A 22,694-nucleotide genomic window follows, 5' to 3' on the forward strand; every position below is an offset into this window, starting at 1 on the left:
GCAAAATTATAATTCAAAGCAGTTTTCCATAGAAAATTTTATTTCTAAATGTAAAAACTATATATCCTTTCTCTCCAATTCACAGAAAATATTTTTTAAAATGTACAAAGAGATATGTAAGTTATTGATACAGAAAATAAACTCTTATTTGAAAGCAAAACCATGCAAGTGGAGCTATAGACATCACAGGTTTGAAGAATTTCAGTAAAGAAAAGAAAGCCATTAGGTCTTCCTTTTAAATAATCTTAATCAGTATGCAGTCCTTAAGTTTTCTGAAGAGTGTCATCCATCAACTACCAAACTCCTGATCTTTGTTTCTGGTCACCAGTGTGTTCAAAAAACATGAAATCCTGCATAAAACCAAAAATAAGTATTCAGCCACAAAACAGATCAATTCTCAGATACAGAAAGCTAAGGGAACTTATCACATGGTAACACATCTGTTACTCAAGAAAACTGAATGCAATCATAAATCTGGGAATAGTCTATAGCTCTATAAACTCTGCTTTCACCTTTCCATTATAATAATCAAATTTTACATTTCTCCTTATTTATCAATACCTGTATAAATTCATGTACTTAGTTACAATTACTTATAATTTCTCTAAATATCACTTTTTTTCAACCTTCTTGAAATCTTTCCTTTTAACCTTTCTTCCTCAACTTTTAGTAGCCCTCCTCTAGTAACACCACTTCACTAGTAACAGTAGTTCCACATACAGCTTTAGATTGGGGAAAGAATGACAACCATTTCAGTCACAGTCACATGCACTGCAGGTGGAACGCCTTGTCTCAGGCTCATCAGTTCTCTGTAACTCTGTCTACTGAGATCCCAGCTTGTCTCCTCCATCACTCTCTAACTAGACTCTTCCTTTTAAGACTTCAGTCAAATCCTGTGGATTTTACTTCTGTCTCATCTATCATTGTACTTTACCTCTTCAACAATAACAATTTATCCTTTTTGCCAATCACTTGCATTGCACTATTGCAATTTTACCTCTTAATCCATTTCCTACATAGTCACCAGGATATACCTTTGTAAAATTTGTATTTAATTATGCCTAGTGTTATGCCATCCAGTTAAGTAAATAATTGTCAATGGCTTAAGCTGTATGTATAAAAAGGTATCAAATCTTCCCCAAAGAACTCAAGAAAATGAACTCTGCAGAATGCATAGTCTAAAATCTCTCTTGTGAAATACATAAATTCTTCAGACAGAAACGGGAAACCTGTCTATCCAAAGTGTCAGGATCAAATGGAATTTCAGAGCTAGGATTAACTGAGAATCTTTGTATAAAACCTAGTGATTTAAGAAGGTCACTATGGAATGCACAATTTACTGAATCCTTCAGAAAGACAATAGAGAAACCACCTACAACAAGATTAGTGAGAATTCACTTACAATAAGGAAACAAGCGCCAAGCATCACAGCTTTCATTTTCACATCAAGGTCTAATGGAAACTGGATCCCAAAATTGTCCGCATCCGTGAAGGTCTCTCTCACAAACCCAGACCAGTGCTTGGAAATCCTGCCAACTACAACCTCTTCATCAAGAGATTTAATCTATGGTAAAAAAATAAGGTCTTAAAGATCTCTCAAAAATTTATAGAAAAGCTACCTTCAGATTTAGAGTACAATGAAACAAATACGGTGTTAAAATTATGGCCCTATGTAACTATGAACCTATATATATATAATAGGTTCATTCTGTGAACAAATTACATGAAAAAAGTTTTCTGAAATATTTATCAATTATTTGAACTGATCCAAATCTAACTTTAAGCAGAACAGGTTAAATATCTAACGTGTTTCTTTGATTAAATTTTAGAAGCCATAAGGAAGACAATAAATAAAACTCTTATTAGATTTTTGCTTTAGGAGAAGCACACGATTTTTATAGAATGAAAGTTTAAATGTGATGGAGGAAGGGCTTATTTCCACTCTCTGTTAAGAGGGAAACATGAGATGTTAAAAGAGCAAAGAAATGATTGGCAGGTTGACTGAAAAGTTACCAATAAGCAACTAGGTGGGTGTTCCTAGGTCAAGGTTTGGGGGTCAGCCCAGCTCACTAGGGGGCTGTGAATCATAAAGAACAAAGGTGTATGAAGCAAAGAGTGCAGAGTGCAAAGGTTCTGACTCTATGGCTCTGCCTGAGGAACATCAAGAGCCATCACAAAGTCGAACAAATTGTACCCATATGAAAGTACTCCTCAAGTGGGCAGATGGGGGCTGGATGTAGCCGCCACTCCTCACACTATGTACACACAGGATTGTGTTAAAGAAGGTGGAAGTGCGTCCTTTCCACATGGACATTAGGTACCACACATGCTAGCAACACCCTTTGAAGCCCCTGCCTCATGGGACCCACTTTTTCCACAGGGGAAACTCAGTTGACCCATTTTATTTGTGTGGATGTGGATGGGATATGAGAAATCCTAAATTATACTTCCATTATGCAGTTGTTATATCACGGGTTACTCTCCATCAATATTCACTTCATTCCTCTCCCACTGTAGGTCCTCCTGCTCATTGATAATTAGCTTTGGCCAAATGATTTATTGGACCAAAGGGTGTTAGCAGGTGACCCAAATGGTGTTCTTCAACAAGAACTAACTGGACTAGCTCTTGCTGTTCAGTGAAAAGCTAGTAGAAAAGTTCATCCCATTAGCTGCTGTTGTTATAGCCCTAGGACACATGCACCTGGGTGAGACATGAGGCCAACTTGCAGCCTACGTCAGTCATGAGGGTGGGCCTAGGAATGTCCACTGAAGCACAGCTGACCTGCATACCCATGAGCGTGAGAAAAAATGCTCACTGCTTAAGCCATTGAGACTTAGTGGTCATGTGATGTGTGACACTATTGTGATAAGTAGGCCAACAAAGATCGTCCCTCCACTTGTAGTGTTCTATCTACAAGCACTGCCATTTAAGTGTTAGAAGCTAATAATGAAAACTTTGTATTTTATAATTTTGAAACACTCCAAGATGAAAAGTGAAGATGCCAACTTTTCAGCCACCCTAAAGCTAATATTATGCCAAAAAATATATTAACATTTACTATTTTGTTTCTTATGTTAAAAATTAACAATTAACCACAGCTTATGTCAAAAGTAGAAAATGTAATTTTTATGCTGAGGATCAGAAATAAGATGATTTAGGACCCAAAAGTCCTCAGGACTCAAAAAAACTTAGCTAAATTCTAGCCAATATTTTAAAATAGGAAATTCTTATAGTAAGAAATTTCAACCCTGAGATAACAAACTGGAATTGGATTAATGTTAACATTTTACATCTGTCAGTTTAACACCTGAAATTAGTAAAAAACATTCTAAAAGGAAATCTTAAATTGATATCACCATGTACACATATATTTAAAAAAATAGAAGAATAACATACAGAACATAGACCATAGTTACACATTAAAGGAATATAGCAAAGTGTAACATACGGTGGTTGAGTGGTGGTTGATATTATATATATTTACTAGTAAAGCATTTACATAGCTTTTAGTAAGTATATTGTACTTGCAATTAAAGATCTACTTCTCTCTCTTATAATCAACCTTGGGGTAACTGTCTCACAACTTCTGTACACTAAAAACTGTTAACTTTCTCCTGTTCATACCTAAGATCCAACATGACCCAAATACAAATCACTAGTTTCCCCCAAAATCAACATTTTTCCCAAGATTCTTTGTCTTTACTTTGTTTCTGAAATTTTCTTTATTCAAATTTTTTATTATTATATTCTTGCTGTACTGGGGGTACATTGTGATGCTTACAAAATTGCTTATAATATATTGTAATTAAATTCACCCCCTCCATCATTCTCTAACCTTCCTCAGTCTATTTGAAATAGTTTCAAAAAAATCTCATTTTTCCATTTTTATACATAAGTACATAATATTTCTATCATATTCACCCTCCTACACCCTTTCTTTATATCCTCCTCCCTCTCACTGATTCCAACCCCTGAACAGGAACTGTTTACCTTCTTGTCATCCTTTATAGAAAAAAGACATTTTTGTTTGTTTAAGATAGCTCTACAGAGAATTTCATCATTTCCATGTATGTATGTATTGTATCCCCCAAGATTCTTAACTTGGCCAATAGTACCGTTTACCATTCAGGGTCTTAAGAACTAGACATCAAGATTATAAGAAAACAGAATCTCTAAATTCTTTCATTCTCAATTAAAGATAAATGCATGAATTAATCTCATTTGGCACAGCTATGATATATATATATATATTTGTTTGTTTGTTTGTTTTTTGGTAGTACTGAAGTTTGAACTCAGGGCTTCATGCTTGCTAGGCAGGCGCTCTACACATTGAGCCATTTCACCAGGGTTTTTTGAGATAGGGTCTCAAGAAATAATTGTCAGGGGCTGACTTTTAACTATTATCCTTCTGATCTCTGCCTCCTGAGTAGCTAGGATTATAGGTATAGGCCACTTATGCTTTGTCGTGAGATGTATCTTAACCTATTCCTTCCTTGGAATGACTCCTGCTCTACTGGGCTTCATGCCTATTGTACTGGGGTACATGCCTATTGGTATGGGAATTATCTGACTGATAATTCATGCTTCAATGTGTCAAAATATTTTATCATAAACACTATAGAAAACAGTGACTACTTCCCAACACTGTCTAAGATTGTGCCTAGACATCATCATTCTAGATGCATAGGAAATAAATTAATTAATTGCAGTACAAGATACCCCCTGCTTCTTCCGTTTTTTCGCTAATATCCTAAAAAATTATAGCTTCTCATCCTTTTTTTTTTAGATGATGTGATACAATCCTTATGTGGTGAAGTGGTAACAAAGAAGTAAAGGTGTAGACATTGTGTTACAGCATGAGCATACTACATAAGGGTAACTTGAACGAACACAAGAACTGAGATAAAACAGTAGTCAATTACAACTGACTGCTACTAAGAATGCTACAAAGCCATTGGCTCAATGGGTAGGTAGCAGGCATTGGAAGGATACACCAGAAAAAAGGAAAGACTCGTGCCCAGGCTGGATGGAGCAGGACAATACAGGAATTCAAAGACACTACTTATAATATCATGTAATTGAAAATTTATGAACTGTTTATTTCTGGAATAATCCAGTCAATATTTTCAGGTCACAGTTGACTGTGATAACTGTGGAAAGTGACACTGTAGAAAACGAGGGACTTTTGAAATAACCATATGAAAACTGATTTGTGTAGTTGAGGTTTTTGTGGGAATTCAAATGCTACATCTTCTGTACATGGCCTAGAGCACCAGTAGGTGGCAAAGCACCTTAGGGGTGGACCCATGGGCTTGGTCAATCAGACTTAGAGGACAAGGTAAGTGTGCTATTTTAAAATAGACAACACAGTGTCACCACACAAAAATTACTAGTGCTGTATTTTTGCAGTTTTGACTACAAATTGCTGCTTTTTTTTGGATTTAGCATAACCAACACAGACTTTTAACCATAACAGTGACTATCACTCTGACAAAAGTTAAAAATATGAGCACATTATCTGTCTATTGAAATATCTGTACACAACACTTATTTAATACATTTAAAAATTCTATCAAAACATACTCTTCTATTAGGAACGAAAATCCTATAGACATTATGGTATACCTTACCTCAAAATTAATATCTTCACAACAGCTGCACACAACACACGGACCAGCTATTTTCAGAACGTCCTCTCTCTTCTCATTCTGAACTGTAAACTTAGGCAGACATGGATGCCAGGTCTGAATAACATAGCCTATTGGGATACCAGGTGGAGCTTGGATTTCTATCTACAAAAGCAAAGGAATACATGTGAATGGAATGCTAGTCACAATGTCTAGCTTCAAAGTAAGGCTGACACTCTTGCTCAGCTATTTTACACACTGCAGTGGTGACTTCACACCCACCTCCTGAAGGCAGCAGGGGAAGCAACAGCTGCTACATCTCAGTGGTCTCTCCATAGTTACGACTTCTTGCCCCAAATTATCAAGAATCCTCAAAGTAAAAGGTCTGGATGCTCCACAACAATTTCGGGTGCAGCAGTCAGTATCTTCTACTGCAAAGTAAACCCTCTGTCCAAGGCTGTTCTTAATTTCATATTTGTTGTTAGTTTCAAAGCCTGTTAAAACTAAAAACACAAAAGGGGAACTCATAACCACCATTATGCTAAGAGTATTGACTCTATCTTAATATATTATATCCAGCTGTGGTAATTTGGATGACACCTCAAGTAGCATGGGAAAGAAGAAAAGGAAAGTTATTTAGAGAAGACTCAGACAAAGGCAGAGGAGGAAGAGAGCTGTTAAAGTAAGAAGAAACTGAGTCTTTAGATGGATAAAAAGACAAGCAGCCTCCTGACTCCATGGACTCTGTCACAAAGGAGACATTGCTGCCCATGGTTGGTGGAATGCTGCAGGTGGGCTCAGTGGGACTAGATGGACGGATAAAATGTCTACTTACCAGAAAAAATTTTTGTACATTATCCTGGGATTATACGGTAACTGCTACATTTATAAACTCTAAAATACTACACTGAGTTAACTGGTTTGAGACTTTGTTGTACAAACTATAGTTATGTGTTATATTATGCACTGTGCTTGAACAAAAGCAATGAGATGACTCACCCTCAAGGAAGAGGTGTGAAACAAGAGAAATGGAGAGAGAAGTGGAGCATTGCATAGGGCCCTGGGCAGCCTTGCTCAACCCAGGAGTAGCTGCTCAGAGGTGGGAGATTGGTACTGGATAAGGGATGAGGGTGAGGAAATTTTTGGGCAACTCAGCACTTCAACTCAGAGCATCGAGACCATGGTCACGCTAAGTGATTTGTCTCTTGCAGGGCTGACGTGTTCATGGGAGACAGAGGGGTGCTAAATGATGATATCCAATGGCATCTTACCAATGGCCTCCTCATATTGGTCCCCACACTGGATCCCCGACTTTTGCAGAGCAAGAAAGGAGCAATGTCCAAAGACGAAAGATAATTGGTTCATAGTGTCAGCAGACTGAACAAAATAAGTGATTAAAAGAATCCATGGAATCCAAAATAACTCTCTGATATATGTGTAGAAGGACTCTTAGTAAGAGAAATCCTGTCACCATGGACCCCTTCAAGTGTCCTTAGTGGATTCAGAAAGTCCCCAAACTCTGTCTTTTAAGTGTCACCACTATCTCAACACCTGACAAAGGTCTTTAGATGACAATAATAATAAAATAATAATCTGCTTTCGACAGGTATTTATTATTAAATTTATTGTGTCATTAATACCTTAAACTCAGAAATGCTCAGCTAATTTTTGTGATAAACAACATGGGTTTTATATAATCCCTAAGTTTTATTCTGGTTACTTAGAAAACAAAAACACAACCAAAGAATTCCATGCTTATTCTACTCGTAATATGAAAAATAATAGGAAATTTCAATATAAGTATAAAAACAGAAAGTGAAAAACATTTTTTTAAATGAAAAATGGAGGGGTGAATTCAATTATGATATATTTGATATATTGTAAGAACTTTTCTAATTGCCACAATGTACCCACACTGAGCACAGTAAAATTAAATAAATTTTTAAAAAGGAAAAGAAATGAAAATTAAATGTTACTATTAAAAATTATTTTTCTTAATTAAAATTGATACTTTATCATTTTTAAAGCTTTTAAGTCTAAAAGAGATAAATGGCACAGTATATAATAAATGGTACCTGGGTATTTGGATTTTATAACATAAAATATATGTTTTCAAAATAAAATATTTTAAAAAATTGGGCAAACAAATTATCAATGAAGAGTTCTAATTGAGAGAATTGTTAGGTAAGAAACTAAACAATATCAAGAAAATTCTAAGTAACAATTTACATTGTAAATGGTTTAGATATAACAGTGATGATTGTACATTTTACCCAAATCAACTGCTCTCCTTGTACAGTTCATGTTCTAATTTCCAGCAATGGAAAGGAACTTTGCAAACAGGTGAAGATTCACTTACAGATATATTCTATAAATCAGCAGAGTTTTCTTACACCCTTGTATCTAGAAGGAAAATATGATGGTTCATACACCCCATGCGGGGTCTCACTCCCTGGCAGCTGTACTGAAGAATCTAGTGTCTTCCTAAGTTTGTTCTTGCGCCTGGAGAGCCCTGGACCCAAGGAGGCCTCTGGAGGCAGCAGACCCACTCAGAGGAGCAGGAGTGAGTGCTCCTGTAAGGAAGCAGCTGCCAGAGCTGCTGGTTAGCCTCCTCCAACATGGCAGTGCCCTGCACCCCAGGTGGTAACTCATGGCCCATGGGACTCAGATTTTATAGGGCTCACCTGACCTCCTAGGAGAAAATGTGAAGACAGTCGATCATTTTCCTAAACGTCCCCACCCAAACTCAAAAAGATCGCTCCTTTTGGAAATGTACAGAGGTAGCTTGCTGTGGCATGTGGTTCTGGGCCATTCTCCAGGTGCTCAAAAATTGGGAGAAAGCAGTAGTTTTAGAAGTCAGGTAAAGTGACTGTAGAGAGGGGAGAAGTCAGGTAAAGTGAAGTGTAGAGAGAGGAGGAAAAGTAAGTTTCATCTGTCTTCCTTCTAAGTTACTGAACATACTTTGAGACCCCTAATTCTCAGTAACGATCATGTTCACATACCTTCCAGCAGCTCAATTTGCTGATGAACCAGAATCTGGTCTATCTGTTGTGGCAAAGAGAAAATTAAATGATGTGATCAATTACCAATACTTCATATTACCTACATTTAATAGCTCTTATTTCTTTTTAGTGAAAAATTAAAGCTAATATTTTAAGTGGTAAGGTATGTATTGTTGAAATCATTCACTAGTAATGAGAGAAAATATAGGTCAAATAAAATTGATTTACACTGGAATTGCTATAAAAATTATAAAGCACTATTCTTTCTAAAAGAGGCTTGAGAAATAGTTACATTTTAAAAATCCATTTGCAGTTTTTTTCTACAATTAAAAAAATTTTTAAGTGTACTTCATACAATATGTTGCATTCTCCTATGTATTTTATCACATCCTTATTTTAAAAAATACCTATTTTAAATCAGTCATGAAGAATGTAATGACTATATATTCCTATGGTTTGTACTGGTTGAGTGCACTGTGGAAAATTAAATTAGTTCAGAGTGCCAAGAGAGACTCTTGATATACTGAGTATTAGTTGACTATCTCAAGACTATTTATTTATAAATTCACAGACTGCACATTCTTCCTATATGATTTTTTCATGCAAAATGAAAAAAATCCCATGTTGCTGAATTTCACTATTATGTAGGAATTCTGTCATTTTAAATCCCATGTTGCTGAATTTCACTATTATGTAGGAATTCTGTCATTTTTTTTCCCTTTTAGGTGGCATTTATAAAATTGGCTTTTCCAAACAATAAATCAGTACCATAAATATGTAGGTTTATTGGTTATAAAAAGGTGAGTTATATTATACACAAGATATTAGCTCTTTGGTACCACTTACTGAAATGCAACAAAATGCTTTATACAATGTTTCTTTAGAATTCCAAAGATTTGATGTAGGTATGATAGAGTTCTGGACTAAGTACTAATGACCATATTAAAAACCCAACTCTAATTCCTTAGGAAGGGCATGTAGCTTCTTTGGACCCCATTTTCCTCTTCTGAAAAATGGTAGTAGTTTTCATAGATTCGTCTATAGGAAGTAAATGAGATATACAATGTACTATACATCCTCAGGAGGATGAATGAAAACTGTTTAATAAACATTAGCCATTAGCTACACCATAGGTTAAATTCATTATCACAGAAAACACAATTACCTCATATTTACATTTTGCTTAAAAAGTAAACCTAACCTAGAACTAGAATAATCTATTAGCAAAAAAAAAAAAAAAGTTGTTTATCCATTTCAGACTTTGGTGAATTATTCATTTATATTCATTTACTATTCTAATTAAGAAAACTGGACGCTCTGTGTTTTTGTTTATGATCACTTTATGTGCTTGAAGTTACCTGACTTAGGTATTCCAATCCAGGTGGGCAGTTTAGTGGAGGTGGTGGCGCTGGCATCCATGCTACCCCTACAGGCCCCACTGGCTGGTTATACACTGGCTGACCTTGGACAGGAAAGCCAGCTGGACCAGCACCTGCATAACTAGCTTGTGGGACTGGGTAGCCAGGCTGGGGCCCTGGATAGGCACCCTGGGGCCCTGGGTAGCCAGTGTATCCTGGAGGTCCTGAAATAGGAGCAAGTGAAACAAATAGTAAATACACACACACACAATGGACTCATCACCCCATTTAGTGTTACCCTGCTATCGAAAGCTGACATCTCAACTCAGAAATCCTGTGTCTATGACATTTAAAGTATGCTTTATCTCTCAGGGATTTTTCATTGCAATATCTCTGATCTCTAACCTACCTCTACATTGAGGTGGCATGCTATGAATACTGATAGCACATGGCCTTTCTTTTAAAAACTGTGATGGAAAAAAATGATGCTATCATAGCTGAAAATGTGAAAGAACATCAACTGTGACCTGGAGTCACCAGCATGAACATTCTGGCAAGCCTTCATGGAAGAGGTGGTGTGGGGAAGAAGACTCAAAATAAAGGCTGTGAGTCAGAAATTCAAGGACCGAAGCACCCTGACAAAATAATTCCAGGGTTTTAGCAAATTCTGCACAGACCTGAGAATGGTACTTTCCCTTTTTACCCCAGTGACTTTCAGAAGACTATGAAATGTTTATTCCTCTGACTGGGGGGAAGGGTGATGCAGACGTCTGAAATGTAGAAGCCAGGGACTCTGGTAAACTTCATAAAATGCCCAGGACATAAGTGAAAACAAGGGATTGTCCAACCCAAGATATCCTGAAAGAGGTAAATGTATATTATTGTTCTCTGAGACAAAGTACAGTTGATTATTTCTCAAATGAAATATTAGGTATATAGAATTAATGTATAATAGTTTCATATATAAGAAGCCAAATGATTCAACCTATCATGAATGCATGAGCTAGCAAATATTAGTCTTTATTATTTGCAATCCATTATGCTCAGTACATTTAATCTCTAAAATAACCTAATGGGAAAATATTATACCTAATTATAGGTAAGAACACTAAAGCTTTGGGGTACTGTAACTTGTTTAAGACTACCACATAACTATTTAATACAGAACACAGAACTCAAAGCCACATCCAAATTCTCAATGCTTCAGTTTATCCTTATGGGCAATGAAGATAATAAAATAGTACAGAAGTACCCAGGTGGGATACATTCTAGGATTCTCCTTGGATACAAACACCCAAGGATGCTCCAAGTGCCTTATATAAAATGGTGCAGTATTTACACATGACCTATGCATAAACTCCCATATAAAGAAAATCAGCTGTAGATTATTTAAAGTAGCTAACACATTGTAAATACTATGTGAATAATTGTTACACTGTATTGTTTAGGGAATAATGTAAAGAATAAAGTCTATTCATATTCAGTACTGATACAATTTTTAAAAAATTGGTGATGACCTTTGGTTGAATCCAAGGATAAAGATATAGGGTACTGACTATACTTATAGCAGTGTTCTGAGATCAGATGACCCAATCCTTTTGATTTCCCCATACAATACCTACAGCACAGCAGGCTCTCCATGTTAAGCTATCATCATTGTTGCCATCATCGTCATCTCAAGACCTATGCTATCTGTTGCCTTGGACTCGAGAAACAATACCAAGCTTTCCTACTATCAAACTCTCATGTCTGATTCAATTTTGTATACCTAGTTTAATTAGCTGTGGGGTGGATCAAATCATTCTTTAAGTGCCTTGGATGAACATCATAGAATTGTTGTAATAATTCTCCAAACATCAACTCTATAGAAATGTAGAGCAGCCATTCTCAACCTGGCTGCTAGGTATTAAAGTTATCAATCCCTAGCTGGGTGCTGGTGGCTCACACCTATAATCCTAACTACTCAGGAGACACAGATCAGGAGGATGGTGGTTCAAAGCCAGCCTGGGCAAATAGTTCAAACTACCCTATCTTGAAAAACCCAACATAATAAAGGGCTGGTGGAGTGGCTCAAGTGGTAGAGTGCCTGCCCCACAAATATGAGGCCCAGAAATCAATCCCCAGTACAACAAAAATAAATAAATAAATAAATAACAAAAATAAAAAGCTATCAATCCCTGAGTTCAGAGGACTGACTTAATTTTTCTGGGATGCTGCCTGTACTAATGTCTGTAAGTGACAGGTAAGTGCTGCCTGGACTGAAAACTACCACCCAAGGGCTTTGGAGCTCACAAACTCATATTCCTTAATTCCAAAGATCTGCTCCAGGCCTAGGACCCACTTGGAAGTTTCTAAGACAGTTTAACAGGCCACTCAGCTCCCTTGCAGGTTTGTTTACTCAGAGAAGAAAACAAAATGGGAACACCCTTCCATCCAAACCAGACACCTTTGATCCTAAGTCCCAGGGTTTTCTTTCCAAAGCTGGGCTCTCCATAGACCCTACTGTTTATAAAGCTCCAGTAATGTTAAAAACTTCATTTGTCTAAATTAATTCTTTTATGCATTATTTAAAGACAAGGCATACTTCCTAGTATGTAGTGATATGATTCACCTACATTTTTCAGAAATACAAAGCATGTATCAGCAAGTATAGAAAACAAAGCTTTGATATGTGTCACAAAATGAAAAAGATGAGAATTGTTTTAAGTTAGCTACATTACTATTCCTTGCACCTTCCAGTGTCTATCCAGACAGCATTTTGTGTCACTATCACTGAACACAATTAATTCCTAATACTGCATGACTGAAAAAAACAAGGATCAGTTTCCTAAATGTCATTATGTGAACACAATTATCAGAATAAAATGCTTTATTTGGTATCTGTATTTCCATGCAGCCTTATATTTCAATGCTAAATATAAACTCACTATTGATTTGCCAACTATCATTTACTCCTTTACTGTCCTCAATAAATTAAAATAACTTCTATTGCCAGGTTACTAGTGGCTCATGCCTGTAATCCTAGCTACTCAGGATGCAGAGATCAGGAGGACTCTGTTTTGAAGTTAGCATGAACAAATATTTTGTGGAACCCTATATCAAAAAAGCCCACCACAAAACAGGGCTGGTGGGCTGGCTCAAGGTATAGACCCTGAGTTCAAACCCCAGTACCAGCAATAAATAAACGAATAAAAATAAAATAAAATAAAATTACTTCTATGGAAAGTATGTGCTCCAAAAGAAAATTAAGAAGAGCTAGGAAGTCAAAATTTCTTTAATGCAATTTAAAAAACTTAATGACACAAACACACATACAACACACACACATCCTCTTTTTCCTCCTCTTTTCCTTTGGAGTATCAATTGATCAATGCTGTTTTTTCTTGTTTAGCCAGATGTCTTACCCTGGAATGCTCCTGGTGTGTACTGAGGGGGATATCCGGGTGGCACATTGGATTCTGAGTGAAGAGTATTTGTTTCCATATCTGCAATTCAGCGAGAGGTAAATATATGTCTGCTCAAAAAATATATTCATTACAAAGAAAAATTGCATACTACTTAAGTTTCACTTGTGTGGTTTGATGCTGCATCAAAATAAACATGGTAAATTCACTTAACAAATGTGCCTGTTATCAACTAATTTGCAGTAGGACCTATTTCAACATAAGATGCAGTTTAATGAATTAAAAGTCAGTGTTTGCATTGTGGAAATTCATCTTATAAGTATCTTATAAAAGTCATAAGACTGTCACATAGCCATAAAGGTATGTTTTTTACTTCTCTCTCTCTCTCTCTCTCTCTCTCTCTCTCTCTCTCATACTTATATACATACTTACATACATCTATATATCTATCTATTTACAGAAACATATACATATAAGCAATATGAAACTGAAAGATAAAAAGTGAATGAAACCATGGACATATAAATCTTTTTAAGTTGAGGCGAAGCATTTTAAAGTTTCTAGCATATAAAATGACATAATTCTATATGTTTACATCTGAAGAGTTTTAGTTTTATTTTACTAGAAAAATTAAGAATACAAGTCATTAAGAGAATACAGCAAGAATTCACATGGGAAGGTGAGGTGTCCCGAACGAGATCTAACAAAATGATCAACACTGGCAATGTGGAGAAAAGACTAATCTTTTTTTGCTATCTCAACAAAAGCAAAAGAAAGATAAAGAAAATTTCAGAAAAAAAATGATTTGGTTTTTGATATTTTCCCTGATATGGAGTGTTTTCTCTTCAGAACCTTAAAATTTTAACAAGGCAAAATCTTTTATTACATGCTTAATAAATAGCTTTTTTATTTAAAACTTTCTTGAGAGATAAAAATCTGAGAACATGATTGGTCTTCATTTAAGCCTGAGAACATGACTGTTATTAAATATATATATATATATAGATAGATAGATAGATATATCTATATATATCAAGGTATATGTCTGATGATTTGATTAAAATCACATGATGTACTAAATTTATTATTTGTTAATTATGTGACTAAATAGTCCTATGTATGCAAAATGTGCAGCAAAAATAGGAAACTGTTCTTGTTGAAATATAGCATACACATTAAAATATCTTTGCCAATAACCTTACAACCTTTCTCTCAGGCTTCCTTACTATTAAATAAACATTTAGTGTTACTGGATATTTGTGTACGTCCTCTCTACAGCTTAAACACTGAACTGGACATTGGATTTTGGAGCATAAACACAAATTCAGCTGCGTACTTTTAAGAAATGAATAAAACCGTATGACAAATAATTAAACACATCTAATATTACAAGGTGGAAAATGAAATGCCCAAAGTGAATTACTTACTGTGCTTATCCATGATTTATGTAGCGCTGAAAAAGAAGATATGATATTAGCCCATTATCTACAAATTTATAGGTCAAGTATGACTGTTCAAACAAGGTTTCACACTCATGCGATAGTCTCTTCATTCTTCTTGTCTACCCTTATCTAGTCATTTACCCATTTTGGCTTGACTTAAACCCCATGCTGTTATTCTGAGCAGGATTTAGAAGTTGTTAGTCAGCCCACATTGGTGTACACTTTCTAAAAGACTTTGGGGAGAGGGTCCACTGATGAGAAAGTCATGAACACTGTGAGCCTAAGATCCCAACTGTCAGGAAAGCTAAAAAACTGCAGCCTTGACAACCTATACATCTAAAGGAAGCATGTGGTCCAGCTCGCAGACTCTGAATTGGGCTCCAGGGATGGTCCAGCATGATGGCAAGAGAGGTTAATTCTCAAATCACAGTATAAGAATATCTCTAAAATTCCAGCTTACACAGACTGTTCTACCCAACTTGAGCAGCAAATTTGAGAAGACCTAAAATTGAGTTCTGTACATCAAGAACTGCTTTTAACAGAGGTCTCCACATTCAAAGTTCTCTTAGGTGTATCACCGTTGAAAATACAAGGGATACTTTGCATGTGATTATTTCTACAAAAACATAGTAGCCACCAAACATTGTGCTCAGTGCTTTTGCCTTCCTGAACTTTGATCATATCCCAGTCTTTCTTATTATTATTCAGTCACTGTTTTCTCTGTCAACTGTAAATTTCAATCTGCCTGATACCTACAGAGTGCTATTGAAAAACATCAGGCAAAACTTTTACCCAACTGTGTTATCTTGGACCCCCACACCAATATGAATCACTCCTCCCATTCTCAGACCTGCCATAGCACTGGCTGTCCTTTCAATAGTTCCATCCACTGTGCAACCTAAATGGGAAAAAGACATCAACCGACATCTCTACATAGCTAATAAAATCTAGCACTCTCAAATAGAAATCACCTCCTTCCTCTCCATATCAAATTCATTTTTTATTATTTTCAATTCTAATCATAACATTTCATAATCTACTAAAACTCTTTTTGTTCTTTCTTTTTTTCCCTTTATTGTTGTGATGGGTGGGGATACTTTGTGGCATTTTACGCAGGTTCTTACAATGTGTCAACTTTATCATACTTGAATTCATCCCCTCTACCACTCCCTTTTATCCTCCCACAGCCAATTCAAGGAAAAATTTCAAAAGGTATCATTTTTGCATCTACATGCATGTGTACACATTTTTTGCAATGTATTCACCCTCCTACCCCCTTTCCCTGCCACCTCCCCCTTTCCCACTGGTGCCAATATTCCATTTTTATCACCTCAGTTATATATACTCAACACCCAAGATACTCAGCAATGTTTCAATAGCTCAGAACAGGTTTGCATAGCCCTGTAATAAGTTTAAAAATTTCTTCATTTTACTGACTTACCTTTCTGGTTCTCTTAGAACAACACAAATACAAGTTTGTATTAACTAGTCAGAAACCAACTTCCATTAATCATAAGGGAAAAAATATTTATATTTATCTACAATTAACTTATAATATGAACAATAAGTTAATAAAATACATAACCATAGTAAATTAATACCTATAGGATCCCAGTAGTGTTTCAGGTTCCATCATATGAGGAACTTTAAAAGGAGACTACATTTATACATACAAAAAGCCAGAATTATTTTTATGAACTGTACATTTCTATTATAAAAGGTATAGAGTAAAAGAAATACCCAGTTTCATAAAATATGCCCGACCATCCTAAAAGACAACTAAAAATTAGAAGTCTGGTAACTTCTGGAGTAGAAATAGGTAAAATCCCTTGTTTGATAATTTAATATTTTGAAATGCATGTCTTTAAAGCATTTATCCATCTCTTGTGTCCTGTTTTTTGTTTGTTTGTTATTTGGTTTTTGTGGTGATGGGATTAAACCCAAGGAATAGTGTATATTAAACAGGCACTGTACTGCTAAACTGCATCTCTAGCTTGACCTCTTTTTCTTATGATATCACTTTGTAATACCTTAGCCCAGCTTAGAAAATGCTGCATGAATCTTAACTAAATTTAACAACAATTTTAAGGGAGTGGAATTTTTAGTCATCTCTACCATATATATAGGCAAGTTTACATTTCTTGCATTTGGGAAAGGAATCTCTGAATTTGAAAAAATTTCCTTAGTGTATAGATTGCGAGTCTATATATCTGAGATGGAAAAATGATATTTGCTTTTGGTTAAAAAGTATTTCTTCTTAGAATTTAGTTGTTTTCAGCTAGGAAGTCCAGTGTAAGCTAGAAATAAAGGATATGTTACCAGGGTGGGGAGTTCATGAACTCCTGCTGTGTTTCAGACCAGGTGGAGCTTAAGCATGGAGAGCTCAAAGACTCCAAGTCTGCCTGGTGAGTACCAACTGAGAACACACACAGTGTCTACCTTTCCAAGGTTAGAGACATTTCCTCCTTACACAGAAATCCTAGAAGGGAAATTGAGTAGATTCTAAGACATTGCTCATGTGTTGATGCTTGCTCCTTTCTTTTTCCTATGTAGTTGAATTATTTTGAGTCTTCAAACATAAGTTAGGGAGAAAGAGCACCTACTGGTAAAACTGCTGCAGAATAAAATCTGGATTCTACTTCATGTAAGTTTGGAATGTAACAATTATATAATATCTCAAGCATTAACAATGGTATGTCATGAGCTCTGGTCAACATGTTAAGTGGTCCTGTACAACCTGTACCTGTATCTGTGGCAATTTAAAATGATCAAAAGAATGCCTGATATATAAAGTCATCTACTAGGTGAATACCTACCCTGTTTGCTTTCTTATAGGTCACTCAGTTTTATGACCCTGGTTGAAAGGATTAGTTAATAATTTTAACACAGTAACTTTTAAATGACAGAATCTACTACTTTTATGAACAAACAAGTTCTAGAAAGACTTCAGGGAAAGGGAAAGAGAAAATCATACTTGTGTGTCCAAAGGGAGAGAAAATGTCTGCAATAAAGTCATACTATATATTGTCCCTCTGGAATCATAATTACTTTAGACAAACATAGGAATTCAAAATATGTTATCAGTACATGTAATGCCTTCCTAAGTATATTACAGGAAAGCCTGGAGGAAATTGAGTCAGCGTATACTATATAAATGCAGTATGTCTCAATCATTCTGTTTAAAATCTTACATCCCCATAACTGTTCTGGGATGTTTGATAATAGGAAATCATTTTCTCCAAGGACAAAGAGATTTCGGGGCATGTCTTCACAATTCATACTATAGTTAATAAAAGTTTTGGGATCCTGACATCTTTCTTATTGATTTCAATACTATTTTTGAAATATCATATAACTACAATGCCTAGAAAATACACATGAACTAGATCTGAGTTAATGGTCTGAAATTATTTGCTAATTTTATAAGAACAAATCCCCTCACTACAACTCACCCTCACACAAGATAAACCAGGTTATATCCCTGTCAGACCCTAAGATGGTGATATATGTTCTAAATTGTTTTAGCAAAACTCTGTTTCTCTAAAAACAGTCACCAGAGTTCTAGGTCTCTAACTTCCTACAATAAGTGAGAATAAGAATGAGACACTATGGTGGGGATGGGGGTGAAAAGAATTGGGAGTAACCAGAGGGGAGATAAAATTTGTTGAGATCAGTTACAAATCTAGTAAATTCCATGTACTTCTGGTTCTGTCCATAGGTAAATTGTGTACATTTAACAATGTTTAGTTAACATCTCTAGAGAAAAACATTTCATCTGTTTGTGGTGTTGGTAATAGGCAGACCAAGGTAGCTGCATTTCCAAAAATAGAAGCAGCAAGGTGTGAGTGAGGATTTGAGTACCCAGTGAAAGTACCTTTGAGATGAGTCAGAAGCAAGCACTATGACAGAGAAGGATTGTAAATGCAAATTTTTCTTGTAACAGGAAGTCTTCCTTTAAAAATCTCCTTCTGTATTTTAGGCCCAAGGAAATAAAACAAACTTGCAACCAATTTAAGACACATTGTTAGAGCATTTTATAGTCAAACCTGAGTAAAAATATAGAGCCTAATCAACTAGGAAGAGCTGAGGTAGCAGTGGCTCAATGTTCTACAAAACTAACAAGGAAACCAGAGACAAAAGAAACAAAACTTATCTCAGAAGCTGGTTATTTTCATTTAATTGCTGTATGATTCCTGGAAAGATTTTGTTGGCAATCAGATCCTTCTTATGTAGAAATGAGGAAACTTGGCCATAAAGGTAAAATGCTTATGTGACGCCATTCAGCGCACTGAGTTCGGAGTCACCATTCATATCCTTTGTCCCTGTTTCATTGGGAAAAAAAGGCTTCCACCTTTCTGTGAAATTGTTACGAAGTATCTTTACTTTTCTTATGTAAGACTTAATTTCAATTTATTCTTGTGGCCATTTACTTTTCCTAAGGCTAGGTAAATTGTTTCTAACCATTTAATGAAACAGACTTTGGAAAACGAAAAGGTCAGTTGTTAATACTCTTTAACCAACATGTTGGCTTTTAGATTGGGTACTTTACTACAATTTAAAAGATTCAATGTCGTGCCACAGACGTGTGTATATTTATGCAAATATTTCCTACTATGAAATATTTATATTCACTTCATATAAATTTGTGTTGTTCTCAAGGAGTATTGATTTAAGGTATATAGCAGGGAAAGCTTGAGCACAACACCTAGGCACCCAAGAGGCTGACAATTTAATTAAGACAATTAAATACATTATGTAACATACTCCAAGTGCTATGAGTAAAAATAACATTCCTGGAAGAAAAGGTTATGGGAGCACTGATAAATATGGTAGTGTTGATGGCAATATAAGGAGAATCATATCAGAGTTAAAGAATGTCTTAAATCAGCCAAACCATAGGATTTTGGGTGTGGGATTTGTGTAGAGTAGAAGTGTCAGGTAGAAAGTCCCAAGATCAGAAGTATCTCGGCTCATTCAAGGTGATGAAAGATCTATGAGCTACAGAACAGTGGAGGGAGAGCCATAGAGAAGAGGGCCAGGTGCACAGGGGCCAGCCCACTACCGCCACCATCTGTCCAGTTTAGTCTGAAGGAACCTTGGTCTGGAACCCATCCGCCTGTTTTACATAACACTTTTCTATTCAACAGCAGAAAGCCCCTCATTTTGTTTCCCTTTCATTTTTCATCTTCTTGTGATTGTTGATTTTTCTGAACCCTAAAATGATGTAAATGCCAAGGTGGAATTAAAGGAAAGTTCTGCTGTTAGGACAGTCCGAGAATGAAAAAAAAGCCCCTGATCTGCCTAACTCTTCTCACAAAGTACCAGTGTGCTAGACATACTTCTCCAACTGCCAAACCGGAAGAAATAAAGATTGCTTTTTTCTGGAACTGAGGGGCGTGCTCATGACCAGTCTTCCAAGAAGAGCAGCATACAAATAAAACCACCTGGGGACGGGGTAGCGGGCTGATAACAGCTTGCCACACGTTTGAAATCACTGAAGTTAATTTCCCCTAAGCACCCTGTGCTGTGCCAGGTGCTGCTCCACAGCTTTCATTAATTCACGTAATACTGTCTTAACTGATCACTCTTGCAATAATGACACAATTTCAGAAATGAAGCAAGCAAAGGAACAAACACGAAGAAAATGGCTGAGAGTCCACAGATGCGAAGAAGTGGAAGCAGGATGAGACTTAGGGATTCTGGGTCTGGATCTAATGATTTTATCCTCTATGCTATCTGCCCCCCTATCCTTCCTTCTTCGGTGCTATTCTAGCATGCCAAGCATAGTTTGAGCGCCAGACATAACTCCAATTAATACTTACTCTGCAATGACAGCCAGCAGGTACCATGAATGGTTCCTGTAAACCCCAGTATGCTGGCAGACCTGTGGGCCCAGCTTGGGTATGTGATGGGGGCTGCTACCTGAGCTGTACAGCAGTCAAGCTCCGAGGAAGCAGAGCCCTGAGTCTTTCCAGGTCGGTGACATCTTGTCATTAGAATGGCTCTGAAGTGACCACAGGCACTACTGAACAGCTTAGGACCCCTTGCTGAGTCTCCTCTCCACTTCTGGGGTCACTGCCATGATGTCTTGGACTCCTGCTCTCATCCCCACTTTGCACCTCTGAGCAAACACTAATCCAGGGGTTCCCTGGCTCCTCTGCACAAGCCTCCTGTCCACCTGCTCCCCACACCCCGAAGCGTGCGGGTCCCGCGCCTTGGTGGCTGAGGCGACAGAGGCAGCCGCTGGCTCACCTGCTCCTCTGTTCCTGCGCAGCCCTGGAGAGCAGAGGTGTGGGAATCCCGCACCTGGGGGGGTCTTTCTGGACCCTTGCTGGAGGACACAGCTCTTACAAGACCGTCCTCTCCGAAGTTGGTGAGGAAGGGGCCTTGGTTCTCACACTAGTGGCTTTTGGTTTCGCCTTCTGGATCCTCTTAAGCAGCAAAATTCTCTTCGTGCGGGGCGCTGGTCCTGGTGCTTTGTCGCTGCTGAGCGGGGCTAAGCTGCAGGGCGACCTCAGTCCTTAGGCAGAGCGAGCGCCTGCTTTTCGCCTCTTACAGAGGCTGGGAAGACTTGCCCTGAGGTTATGAGTATAGAATTGCTGGGATGTTGACATCATCTGGCTGGAAAATCATTACCTGGGGAGTGGCCTGTTGGGGTAACTTCTTTGTATTGCCTTGACCCCCATCCCTTAGATTCCTGTGACTGAGAGAGAACTGAGGAGCCTAGATTGTTTTTCTTTATAGTGCCTTTTGTTTCTGCCTGTCGTTTTCTTTCTTTCCATTCAAGGTATGTAGATATATTTTAGGAGTCAAAAGGATCAGATTTTTTTTCGGAAATTTAGTTTCAATTTCCACACCAAGAGACATTCCACAAGTAAATACTTACTGAATTCAATGAAAACTTTTTGTTTACAGAGGTAACAAACAATGCTGAAAAAAAGTGAAACCTGACTCTGCACTGCCTACCTCCTCCCCATTGTCCTGCTTACCAAGGTTAACAGACATGAGAGGATTTTCTAAGAGAGATGAGGGAGAAATAAAAGTGGATTGGAAAGGAGGGAGGTGGGGAGACAAATGGAGGTGATAAGATAGAAAAGGAGAGAGATGAGCCAAGTTACCATGTTTTGAATCCTTGTGAAAGACAGTCTCCGTGCTTTTTTATTTTATTGTTTTAATTTTAATCTGCAAATAAGGGTAGTAATAGTATCTACTTTTAGGGGATTTATGGAGTTATGCTTAAGGAAGTGAAAACACACAATGTTTTGCACAATATCTGCCTAGAGTAAACTTTTGCTTCATATTAAACTTCCTGACTTCCTCTGTTCCTCTGTTGCCCAAGAGGCAGGAAGGCTGAAGAAATCAATTCAGTTTTCAGTGGTATTTTCCCACCTTCTTTCCTGGGTGATTTTGTGATATCATTGAGTCCTTGGTCTCACTGGAGTTCACGGAGGTAGATGGGACTTCCTTAACCTGATATTCCTCATTACAAACTGAGTCTTGTAAAATCAGTTACTACATCTGCCTCTTTCTCAAATTTGTTGAAATCTTAGTCTGTGTTCATCTTTTCAGTCTTTGTTCCTGTAAAAGCTTTGGTTTTCTTTTTCCTTTTTTCTTTTTTTTTTGATGTTATTTTAACACCACTTTCATTTTATTATGTACTATGAAGGAAAGTACTCTTGTTAATTGGAAAATATTTATGTATGGTATAAATGATTGGTTGCCTACCCAAGCTTAGTATCTGCTTTTATATTACATTATAGCAGTTCTCAAATTTCAGCATGAATAAGAATCACCTAGAAATTCCACTTAAAAGTAAGGTGGCAGAGCCACACCTTCAGTTTCTGATTTAGTGTCTGGTAT

The 22,694-nt window shown here is 36.8% G+C and overlaps 1 protein-coding gene across 7 annotated transcripts in view; it reads right to left on the reverse strand.

Annotated features, from left to right (window-relative positions):
* Window positions 1–19: 19 nt before the first annotated feature.
* The window catches only part of LOC109682524 (phospholipid scramblase 1), a 34,614-nt gene continuing 11,939 nt past the window's right edge, over window positions 20–22,694 (reverse strand). For 5 of the 7 annotated variants that reach the window (XM_074060174.1, XM_074060175.1, XM_074060176.1 and 2 more), the window contains 8 exons: window positions 14,820–14,845; window positions 13,393–13,473; window positions 9,989–10,212; window positions 8,631–8,673; window positions 5,911–6,131; window positions 5,632–5,793; window positions 1,403–1,564; window positions 20–350 (listed from right to left, as the gene is read on the reverse strand). In XM_074060174.1, the coding sequence (XP_073916275.1) occupies window positions 294–350; window positions 1,403–1,564; window positions 5,632–5,793; window positions 5,911–6,131; window positions 8,631–8,673; window positions 9,989–10,212; window positions 13,393–13,473; window positions 14,820–14,832 (963 nt within the window). In that variant the 5' untranslated portion in view covers window positions 14,833–14,845 and the 3' untranslated portion in view covers window positions 20–293. The other 2 variants (XM_074060173.1, XM_074060178.1) reach the window with 2 other exon arrangements.

The sequence above is a fragment of the Castor canadensis genome, chromosome 17 (genome assembly GCF_047511655.1).
Source record: "Castor canadensis chromosome 17, mCasCan1.hap1v2, whole genome shotgun sequence".
NCBI lineage: Eukaryota > Metazoa > Chordata > Mammalia > Rodentia > Castoridae > Castor > Castor canadensis.